The sequence below is a fragment of the Thermobia domestica genome, chromosome 15 (genome assembly GCF_964235325.1).
Source record: "Thermobia domestica chromosome 15, izTheDome1.hap1.1, whole genome shotgun sequence".
Classification (NCBI taxonomy): domain Eukaryota; kingdom Metazoa; phylum Arthropoda; class Insecta; order Zygentoma; family Lepismatidae; genus Thermobia; species Thermobia domestica.
Window position 1 is genome coordinate 1485747 of NC_137468.1, and position 12495 is coordinate 1498241.

Sequence of the window (12495 nt, forward strand, 5' to 3'; positions counted from 1 at the left end):
ACCCTTAATCTTTTACGGAAAGATAATATTTGGCGTTATTTAAAATGGTAAGCAATAAGAAAAGAATAAAAATCTTGTGATACCCTTTAAAAGCTGCAAGGTGAAGAGGCGTTCTACCATCATCATCCTGAGCATCAATGTCTACTCCTACTTGAAGGAACTTCCTGCAGCACTCAACAAAGCCACCCAAACAGCACATGTGAAGTGGAGTTCTTCCTATAAGACAATCAATCACACTCCATCAGAAACAACAAAAAGATCAGAGGAACACTAGATAGCTAAGAATATTGAACAAATCGTACTGGCTTATTAATGACACCATATAAAATAAAATAAATAAATAATAATAATAATAATAATAATAAAAAAACGAGGTGTGTTCAAAGTATCGAACCTTTGGTTGGTAAAAATACATTTATTGATTTGGAAATCTGAAACACTAATCCCCTTCAAAGTAGTCTCCTTGGTAAAGCATACATTTCTCCCAGCGCTCCCGCTATTGTTGAAAACACTTCTGGAACGCAGTTTTTCGGATGGGAGCAACCATGCCGTCGCATTCCGCATAATGCCTTCTCTTGACTCAAATCGGGTCCTTTTAGTGGGATTTTCAGCTTGGGAAATAACCCAAAGCCACACGGAGCCATATCGGGTGAGTAGAGAGCCTGACAACACACATCTGAATGTTGTGTTTGGTGATGAAAGTCTGAATCAAATTTCGCGGACATTCCTCATGCAAAAATTCTCGTTCAAAATTGAAGGTACCGATCCGACTGAATGGTTTCCGCTTGGGTATAACCAAGTTTTGGCAAAAATTTGATGCAATATCGCTGCTCTAGTTTTTCTGTCATTTTACAAAAAACTGAAATTCAACGACCGCTGACTACACGTCTTCACCCGTTGGCCGACTGCAAGCGACTGATGCTCTCTGCGGGCGGGAAAAAATTCACGAATGTGAGTGAGTTTCCCCTCTACATCTACACTAAAGAAAGTCTACCGCGCTTCATTGGTTCACGCGGGAATTAAAGGTTCGACATTTTTTGAACACACCTCGTATATATATATATATATATATATATATATATATATATATATATATATATATATATATGGTGTTAATGAACTATGTTATAAATTTAGATGATGATTTCTTTTATCAAATGCAAGAAAAAAGTTCTAATAAACATGGGTCGAAAGAAGTGTCCTTTCGGAGTTATAAAACACCGAAAATGTGAAACATCATCAGTGTTCACACAGATTATTCTAAATTGTTTTCCCTGACAAAAGTTTGATATTTTTTATTTTATTATTATTATTATTATTATTATTTTTTTTTTTCGTAATCCCATTGGTTTAGTTAGAACCGAAACGAAAGGTAGGATACTAACTTCTAAAAATGCGTCGGCCTAGAAGACATATGTATCGGTCTACGAGATAAAGAATTACACATCAACTACACGCATACATACGGTATTAAGACTATCAGCTATTGAGAAGTTTCACGGTCCAACTCCAAACACTGTCATTAGATCCTGATAAAATTTATATGGAACCTGCGAGAAAGTATACTCTTTGAAACTGAAAAAGAATAATCAATAACAGTACATTTGTGTTTAAATTACGCGTGAGCATATACACAATGAAATCAGTTAAATGCGATATTAATACTATCAACCTTTGAGGAGTTTCATGATCTACCTTCAAAAGCCATCATCAGATCCTAATAAAATTTATATGAAACCACATGAATGACTTTCTTACTTTTTTCAAATAAAAAGTAAATTAACAAAATTGGTGCACGTATGTCGAAATTATGAGTGACGATACACACAATTATGGTATGAACAATGTCAGCCTATTACTTCAGTTGCCTTAGTTATTAAGAATAACTACTTGGTTTCCCTGAAATTAATATATATATACAGGGTGCGGGAAAAATTCCGGAACGGCCCAATATCTCGTGAATTATACAGATCAGCAAAACAAACAGAAACACGTTTTAAATAGTTTTGAAAAAGCTATCCAATGATACCAAATGCAACCCGCTATCCCCATCCCTTTCGAGGGCACGGTGGTTAACTTTAAAATTTTAAATGGAATTCCCCATTTCTTATTGCACATTTGGATTCTCCAGAAAAATGGACAGTGATCTGACCCAGAATTGAAACAGTCCCTCCTTTCACGGATGGCGCTTGAATCGACACTCACAAAAAAGAGGGTACCAAAACATTATGAAAATGCAAATCGTTAGTCTCATACTCCGTAGCCAAGCAGTTAGCGTGCTGGACTGCGGAGTCAGATGTCTTGAGTTCGGTTCTTGAGCCAAGTATCATTTTTTGTAGCCAAATAATGAATTCATACATTTTAACTTCGATAAAAATAATGTATTCGTCCATAATTTGCAACAAAATAGTTTGTTTTTGTAGTAAATAACTCAATAAACGCTAATAACCCTATCACTAAGAAGCCCCTCATAAAGCTAGTTTGCAAAACAATTACCGAAATTTATATTGTATGTACCTTGAATAAAGTACTAATTGAAGTTAAAAGGTATGGACTTATCATTGGGGAAATAACGAAAGACAAAAAAATGTTGCCTTGAGCGCGGATCGAACTCAGACGTCTGACTCCACAGTCCAGTACGCTAACCGTATTGCCACCGAGTACGGGACTGACAATTCGCATTTTCATAATGTTTTGGTACCATTTTTGTGTGTGTGTCGATTCAAGCGCTATCCGTGGTGGACAAACACCGTGTGCGTGGGTTTTCTCGGGTTTTTTCCGTTTCCTCCCACTTTCTTCATTCCACCATTTCATTCATTACTCATCATCACAGACTCCTTTAGCCTAACCGGCATAACCGTGGGACGTCAAACTCAAAGATTTCATTTCATTTTTTCAAGCGCTATCCGTGAAGGGACTGTTTTCAATTCTGGGTCAGATCACTGTCCGTATTTCTGGAAAATCCAAATGTGCCAGTGAGGTCTCATTGGCCCCATTTAATTTCCATTTAAAATTTTAAAGTTACCCCTTGTACCCCTGAAAGGGGTACGGACAGGGAGTTGCGTTGGTATTACTGGATAGCTGTTTCGAAACTACTTTACGCGTGTCTTTGTTTTGCTTCTCTTTATATTTCGCGAGATTTTCACCGTCCCGGGATTTTTTCGCGACGTATAACAATCACTCCCTGACATTAAAGGACTTTTCAATAATATCCCTGATTTTCCAGATCTGTGGAAACAATCATCATGTTTTACAACGGCCTGGCTTGAAAACTATGGGACCTCTCGCGATTTCTATTTCCTATCAGTTAGAATATCATTTTAAAACGAAAATAGTTTTCCTAAAGATAAAAGATGAACAGAGTATCTTCTTACCTTTGTAGCCACACTTGACAGGGTCAGCACCAAAGGTTAACAGAGTACCACTGAGTAGTTCATGGCCATACACTGCTGCTATGTGAAGAGCTGTACATCCGGTTTTATCTACACTGTCTACGATAGCACCTAAACATATAAGAAAGTGCATAATTAAAAACGGTACAAGGAAAATAATCACACTCACACTTAAATATATAGTGAGAAGTTTCTAAATTAACACTTTGAGTTCTGGCCTTAGGTATGTCAAATGTGTCCTGGTCATAGACAATTTTTAAGTTTGTTACTTATTTAAGATCAGAAATAAAACTTTGTCGGTCATTTCTCTCTATTGAAAGAAAAAAAAAACTTGCTGAGTATTTTTTTAAATTACAAAGTATACATCAATTTTTTTTTTTTTTTTTTTTTTTTTTTTTTTTTTTTTTTACTAGCTGAATATACCCATTCTTTGCATAGGGGCTGTATTTGGAAGTCAACACCTGTGCGAGTATCACCATTCTTTTCAGCGATCGCGAAAACTATTGATTTGACACTAATATCAATCATTTTGGATTATTTTTTACATGTCTGGGTATCACCCCCCCCCCTCCCGCTGATTCCCGGCCCGCATGCAATTCTAGCTGAATTTGCAAGTCATCGTTAATGGAAGTGTCACCATTGATCTCTGCGACTGCAAAAGCTATGGATTTCACACTAATATCAGTTATTTTGGATTACTTTTACATGTTTTGGTATCCCCTCCCTCCGGTGACTCCTGGCTCGCAGCCGAATACGGTGACTTTGGAAGTTAATGATCGGAGTTTCACCATTGATCTCAGTAACCGCGAAAACTATGAAATCGACACTAATGTTGGTCATTTTCTACTACTTTTACATGTCCCGGTAAACGTCCCCCTGAGACCTCCTTGGTTCGCATTTTTACAAAACCGCTTCCCCTTGGTCTGGGGCTTGGACCAAGATATCCATAACCAAAATTTGGTAACTCTCGGTCAACTTGTCTGGTCCCCAGGCCGGTCTCGGTAAACGCCCCCCCCCCCTTCCTGAGACCCCACTGGTTCCAAATTTGAAAAAATAAACGCTTCGTCTTGATCTGGGGCCTGGGCCAAGGTACCCGTGACTAAATTTTGGTAACTCTCGGTCCACTCAGCTGGTCCCCAGGCCGCAAATAGACAGACAAACGAACACACACACAAACTCTTTATTTTATTTATATTAGATTACTATTGTGTCCGTTACTATTCTCCCATTTTCTCTCACATTACCATTTCACCAATTATTCATTATCATTCACGTTCAATAATCATCCGCCTCCTTGAGATTTATCATGGGACATATAACTAGAGACATAAACGTTTTCTAAAGATAAAACGATAATAAATCCTAATAAGGGAAAAATGTACGCATAAGATTTTTTTCTTTTTAATAGCTCGATATTGTTTTACTTTCAAATATCTAGGATCAATATTAACAGACGAAAACTATATTAATGAAGAAATTAAATCTCGACTGAAAGAAAGGAATTCGTGTTATTATTCGTTTAAAATCTTCGTTGTCGCGAATCCTGTCGAGGAATTTGAAGCTTAAAATATATGAAACAATACTTATGCCTGTTATTCCGTATGGTTACGAAACATGGTCACCAAGGACGTGCGCAGGGGCGGTCCTGGGGGTCCGGACCTTTCCCCCGAAATTTCGACTTTTGTGTAAATTTAGCCTAATTTTAGGAGCAATTTTAGGAATTTTAATATAAAATACCCTCGTATTGAGTTTGAACCCCCCCCCCCGAAATAAATTCCTGCATACGCTACTGATGGTCACTTACTCTGAGGGAAGAACGTAGACTGAAATTATTTGAGAATAAAATCCTGAGATGAATATTCGACCCAAGGTGAACGGGAATAGTGAACGGCGGAAACTTCATAACGAGGAACTACATGATTTATATCGTTTAACAAGTATGGTTAGGGTCATCAAATCTAAGAGGCTCAGGTGGGCAGATCATGTAGCCAGGATGGAAGAAAGCAAGAATGCTGTCAATGTCTCAACTGGAATACCAATCGGAAAACGACCATTAGGAAGACCTAGGCGCAGATGGGAGGACATTATTAAGATGCATCTCGCAGAAATAGGAATACAAAGTAGAGACAGGATCCAGTTGGCTACAGATAGAAATCAGTGGAGAGCTTTCGTGAGCGCGGCATTGAGCCTCTGGGTTCCGTAGGTCATAGAGTTAGTTAGTTAGTATTTAAAATGTGTTTTACTTAAAAGGCAGAGAAAGGTAACAAAATAAGTAGCTGAAGTCATAAAACAATGATACTGACAATGTACAATTTTATGTAGAATTTTGAATTTAGGGATGAAAGGTGCACTTTCAGGCACTTAAGCTTCGGGGGGATCGATACTTCTTAACATCTATAGGAGTAGAAGTGTTTAAATAAACGATAACACTATGCAATTAAAATCCCAGGTGAGAGTATACATGGCTTTGTAGTAGTCCTTGCTTATTGAGCACAAGTACAGTATCTACCTAGGAGCGCCATACTAATCTCATGTTCAATTAACACACGATGGGTTGTTTTTCTCGGTGTTCTCCATCTTTATCAGTCTACTAATCCTGCATCGCTTTGTACACCTTAATATTTGATCTAACTACTGACGTGACAGCTTTTTCTGGGCTTAAGCCGCTTCAATGCCATCTGCTAGCGATCGGCTGAACTACGTCAGGGTGTCTACTAAAATTCCAAAATAAAATTTCGTGACTTTTTCTTTATCAGGCTCAAGAGCAAATTTGGGTGCGAATTAGGCCAAATTTTCATACATGCGATAGAAGCATGATTTGCTTGAGATTTGGTAGCGTCTAAATCCAACCACAGACATTTTGGTGGCGAATTTTGACGTTTTATAGAACAAAATTTTCCAGTCTGTATTTATATTTGTAGATTTAAAAAAAAAAAAAAAAAAAAAAATCGTGACCCAAAAGCTAAATTTCATGACTTTCATGACCATTTTCTGATTTCGTGACTTTTTCGTGTCTGATAGACACCCTGCACATCCCGCCTAGCGTCGAACACATGGTTAATGCGTTGCGTCGCTCTAAAAGGCGTATGAGAAGCTTTCTGGACCTCGCAGCCATCACATTTTTTTATTCTATTCATGTGACTCCCCAGTTCGCCTCATAACGCTTGTCATAAATTCATTTGGACATTATTTTGGGTGTATGTGGCTCAAACAGTTTAATTCTCTTTTATTTTAAAAAGGGATGTCACTTGCAAGCAGACTACGTTTCTCTGTGTGCGTTTTCTCGCTCAGAGGATGCAGACGACTGGCTTGACCTTGGCCAGTGCTTCTCTAGCCAATCACAGCTCTGTCCGCTCTTACGTCATCCAGCACAAGAAACTCACGCGAACAACGAGAACTAAAGAGATTTGGCGGTAGGCAGCACTACTTGGCGCCGAGACAAGGAAAACATAACAGCTCAAGTACCCTGCCGCAGAACATAATCTCACACTAATGTAATTTAACATTCGTATATCAACTTATATTTAATTATATATAAAGCATCGATACACAATTTTAGTGTAATACCCAATACCTAATATCAGGTGATGTAAGTATGGTTAATTATTAAAATTTTGAGTCTATTTGTGCGTATTGATTGTGATTTGCATGTTATATCCTCAAGCCTCGTGATAATCAATTTATGTGCATGGTCCTGAAAATAATTCCTACTTATTGTTTGTGGTGTTTATTATCTTTCGAAAAATATGATGCTGAATCTTTGGTGTGTAAGCATATTTAAGGTTGTATTTGGAATCTTTGCTTATGTGTAGTTGGCGTTGAAAGGAGCTATTACTTGTAATAACTTGTTTCACCGTCAACGCTCGAGCAAACATCCTATTTACGACTATCTAATGTAATGTTTGCTCTCTTAGGATTATCATCCTATGGAGTAAACGTTATACGCTGGGTGGACGCCAAAAATTGGGATGCACAAGCCGGGAATCGAACTCGGAACCACGCGGACACTAGTCTATCGCTGCAACCACTAGACTACGGGGCCCCCTCATTAATATTCAATCTACCCATGGAAATAATCGTCGGATATCATGAAAACAAATAAATGAAGTTTAAAGAGGCAGCGCTTCAACTGTTTGTTTTACATAAATAAAAAATCATAATCTATTTTTTCTCTCTCTCACCACCTCAAGCGTGAAGACACGTATGGGGAAAAGAACGCTATTTCATATGATTCATTACAACTTCTTAATAATCTCACGTGGAATTAATGCTACAATTAATTAATACAAAAAAAAAGGTTTCTTTTCACAATGCGAGACTACAGTTGATCTCCAAACTGTGCTGTCAATAACGAAACCGGGAATAATCGAACTTCCGGTTGAAACTGAAGCATAATGTCAGAGATGGAGCCTGCTCTTATGTTACTAAAGCTCTACATTATATATAAACGCCTTCTTGCCATCTATGATCATATACTATGACGATGGCAATCAGTACAGATTGAAATCGTAAGTGATCGTGGATTTCTCACACTTCTTGTTTTACTAAAGAGATAAGGATGAATATGGAATCTATTATTGGGACCCTTGATCGTTTCCGAAAAAAAACCTTCCTACTATCTATTACCGTTTTTGTCCTATAGTGATCAATGCTACAACAGCAAAAGGTTGATTTCTCACTTCCGGTTAAAAAGGAATACAAGGTTAAAAATGGAGTAGGTGGAGCATCTTCTTGAGACACTGAATTGATATTTTACAAAAAAGTTTCTCGCTCTCTCATAATTTTTGCTCTTATGCCGACAGACAGACAGGACATAGCTTCCTATATTTTTGCATAGCATAGTTTCGAAGCCTAAAGAGTGAGACAAAAACCACGAGTTCTCCCAACTCTACAGATGCAGGTTTTAACTGCAATATAAGTTAGTTATTTTAATTTTAATGATGTAAAGTTTTTCTGAACGTAACACGATAACTGAAGAAGTGAGCAGGAGTACCTCTCGAAACCTTTTCATTTTACTAAATATTACGGCATATTACAGGTTATTTATTTGTTATGTTCCAATTCCTGACAACAAATAATAATAATAATAATAATAATAATAATAGCATGAGCCTATGAACCGCTACTTTATTTTTCAATCTTCACGTAAATTTACCAGTGCAGCGAAGATAGATGAGAGAAGATCCACAATTTTCTTGGGGAAAATGGCTTTACATCAAATTTGCTTTATAGTTTTCGAACTCCAGATTATAAGTTCCAGTAACAACATCTGATAACGGGCTTTTCGAAGTACATGAAGTGTGAAATATTAAGGTTGGTTTAACCTTTATTTTACCCTTGTCAGTACACTACCAGAAGAGAAAATCCGTTCTTTCCCGCGTGTCACTGTACTGACACAGGCGAAAGGTCTACTTTAACCCCTGTGCACACCGGTTGAGAACCAACGTTTTTGGTTCCTTTCACTATGGACTATTTCTTCAAACAATAAGGCGAATCATTTTTAAAAAAAATATGTGTGCTCGCGGGTCAAAGTAGACCTTTCGCCTGTGTCAGTACGTGACACGCGGGAAAGAACGGATTTACTATTCTGGCAGTGTACTGACAAAGTGGTAACATAAAGGTTAAAGGGACAAGTTTTGCCGATAGGTGTCATTACAGTCTTCGTATCTCCCTCATGTATTTTTTATCTTTAACGAAAATTCACTATTTCTCTTACAAATTTCAAGCTACCGACTTCAAAATTTCAGAGAAGGAACTTCATAACCTATCGAAAGCAACAATCCGTGCCGATTTTTTATTTAGTATTTTTTCATTGTTTAAATGGCTTAATTGCTGACACTGAATATCCAAATCTTTAACATTATACTGTTTCAACAATGAAGAAAATTCTAAATAAAAAATCAGCACGGATTGTTGCCTGCGATAGGCTATGAAGTTTCTTCTCTAAAAATTTGAAGTCTCTAGGTTGAAATTTGTAAGCGAAATCGTGAATTTTCGTGAAAGGCATTAAATACATGAGAGATAAGAAGACTGTAGTGACATCTATCTGCGAAACTTGCCCCTTTAAACCAACCTTAAGTACAATCATACTTCGATAGCTCATAGTTATCATGATTATTTTTTGTTTTCTCCCCATTGGAATTTTTTATTACAACTTCGAAAATTATAATGCGTATGTTTTAATTTTAGCAAATTTGACTTCAGAGGCCTCATCCCGGCGAAATTAAAATACTGCCAATTTTATAGTAATTATGTGATATCTTCAAATAGATAAAAGATAATTGAAATGTGGAACAAGAACGCCCTAGACAATACTATTTTTCGTGAGGTACCGTTATCACAAGTCACCTAGTGGCTTTACGTTTTCAGCCGTTTAGAAACGCGAAAATAAATGCCGAATTTCAAAATGGCTCGAAATCGAAAGCAGATAAGTGAGTCGTGATAACGGTATCTCATGTAAAATGATATTGTCTAGGGCGGTCTTGTTCCGTATTTCGATTGTCTTTTATCTATTTGAAGATATCACATAATTACTGTAAAATTAGCGGTATTTTAATTTCGCCGGGATGAGGCCTCTTAAACTAAGCTCAATTTCTATAACAGTAGTGCTTTGTTACAATTCTATAAACCAAATCATTGAATTTGACCTACATTAATTTTTCAAAAGAACATTGAAAGGTACTGCGTAAAGTACATCTATATCATGAAATTTTCTTATATTTTTCTTAGCCACCTATTTTCAAAAATATCGCATGTCTTAAACGCCTTAATTATATATCTTGTCAGGCTAACTTATATAATAAGAGAGAACATTAACATGCGGGTACACAGAACAAATACGTGCCATTATCGATCAGAGCTTTTGATCTTGTAAACCTGCCATGTATCGCTGTCATATGGAGAGGCGTCCTGCCATCATCACTTTGCACATTCACGTCGGCTCCTTCTTTGATTAGGGTTTCAAGACAATTCTCGCCATGGGTCGAAGCAGCGGCCAGATGCAGAGGAGTCTACAAAAGAAACAACAATTTAGATTTAAAATTATAAATCACTGAAGATAAAAACAGATTTAAAATATACATGAGGCTTGTTAGGGAAGTAAAAATACAAACGAAAATATAAAGTATACAAGAAATGTATTGGACGCAAAGAAAGTTACACAGGTATAGATGTTATTTATCCACATAAGTGCAACCGTTGTTTAAACATCTGTTCAAATGCGGAACAAGATTTTGTATCCCATAATCGTAAAAATCCAGTGCCTGTATTTTAGAACCACGTTGTGACTTCTTCCCTTACCTCATCATTGTCGTGAAAATATTTTCCACCGCGTTTGTTTAGGTACAGAAACAGATAATAGTTGCTGGATGTGAGGTCGGGGTCATGTGGCAGATGCTCACGGACAACCGACTGAAAACGTGCAAGCAAAACTTTTCATTGTGAATATTACACCGACCTTCTGCGAAGGCACAGCACCAATTCGCTACATTGTACTGATTCACTACGTTCCCGTACACAGACATTATTTCTTGATGGATCTCCGATGAACGCTTTCCTTGTGCTTGCAAAAACCTGATCACGCTGCACATGACCCATCTGGCGAGATTCGATATTGCTGCTGCCATTTCCAATGCGTGCTCCTCGCATTAAGACTCAGCACAGCACTGACGAATCCCCCCAATCCTCGTCGTATAGACCAGGGTTACTGCCAGTGATACTAACTTTCGTACAAAATTTTCCCCTAACATCCAGATACCTTTGTATCTTCACTTTCTTAACACGACTCGTACATAGATTTTGTTGTAATTCTTGGAATAAAGCATGAAACTCTCAGAATTTATAATTAGTCACCATCACTTAACTATTTCATGATAAATCAACTCGTAACTCGACTGAATATTTCAACTATATATATCGGGAAGATAAATGTTTTATTATCTACTTATATGTAGATAGAAAGAGTCTATCTAAAGTTATATCGCTTTTGACTAAATATTAACAGCAGAAAATAAAGTTTTAAATGTTTTGAGATGTAGTTTGTACTTCGTGATAAGAACTATAAACTGATGAATAATATGGCTAAAGTGAAAATTTAATATCAAATAGTACTGTTGTGAAAGGCAGATGTCTGTGATAAATTAATTCTGGTGAAGGCACTATTGTATTCGATCGATATAATCGCTCCAGCTATTTATTACCAAAAAAAAAAAAAAAAAATCGCTTTCGTTTAAAAGTTGTTCATTTGCACGAAATTTAGAAATAGGGTGCGGATGAGAGAATGTTAGGGTAATAATATTTTTTTTTTCTTTTTTGTATGCCTTATTTTCACTTGAGCATCTACGTGCTCATTGGATCATAGACTCAGTTAGTTAAATTATACGGCCATATGCTTTTTACGTATTATTGTGCATATGAGTCATTCTAATATCTAAAGGTCAGAAACGTGACACAATCCAACAATGACAGCAATTTTCTTTGAATGAAGATGTGGTTTAGCCCTCTTGCCAAGTAGTTCTCCGGTATCAAACCAGTGCCCTGACCTGCTGGAGTTCTCACATACAACCCATTTTTCATCGCACTTCACAATACGGTGCATCAGTGAATCTATCTTGTTCCTTAAAGACGAATACACTTCCAGTCGCTGTTGTCTGTGCTTTTACCAAGTACTCATTGATCCATTTTTCTCACCTTTCCTAATGCCTTCAGATGGTTCGAAATGGCTTATGGGGAAACATTCATTTTTGAGGTATCTGTCGCACCATTTGACGTAAAATCCATTTCTCTTCTACACCTCAAAATGTCGTTTTTCACCCATATTGGTGGTCGTCCCCGATCATCATTTCCAAGATTGATATCGCCACTACAGAACTCCTTCAATCAACGCCTAACTCTAAACTAATTTGGTTTGATTTGAGTTTAGCGTCCTTTTCAGCAGCAAGGCTATATGAGACGGGGACCTACAGCTTAACGTGGGATCCGAGCCACGAGTTCCTACCGGAAATCGAACCAGGGTTTCCAGCGCCGGAGGCATGTACGCTAACCATACAGCCATATAGAAACTCACAGAGTAGTTTCGTGCTCCACTTTCCACTCTGCACAAACG

At 37.3% G+C, this 12495-nt stretch overlaps 1 protein-coding gene across 2 annotated transcripts in view; it reads right to left on the reverse strand.

Moving 5' to 3' along the window:
• The window catches only part of LOC145672031 (serine/threonine-protein phosphatase 6 regulatory ankyrin repeat subunit A-like), a 98617-nt gene that overhangs the window by 63741 nt on the left and 22381 nt on the right, over positions 1-12495 (reverse strand). For both annotated transcript variants that reach the window (XM_081741226.1, XM_081741225.1), the window contains exons 6-8: positions 10237-10402; positions 3375-3503; positions 84-216 (exon numbers count right to left, since the gene is read on the reverse strand). In XM_081741226.1, coding sequence (XP_081597352.1) covers positions 84-216; positions 3375-3503; positions 10237-10402 — 428 coding nt within the window. The remainder of the gene's footprint in view (positions 1-83; positions 217-3374; positions 3504-10236; positions 10403-12495) is intronic.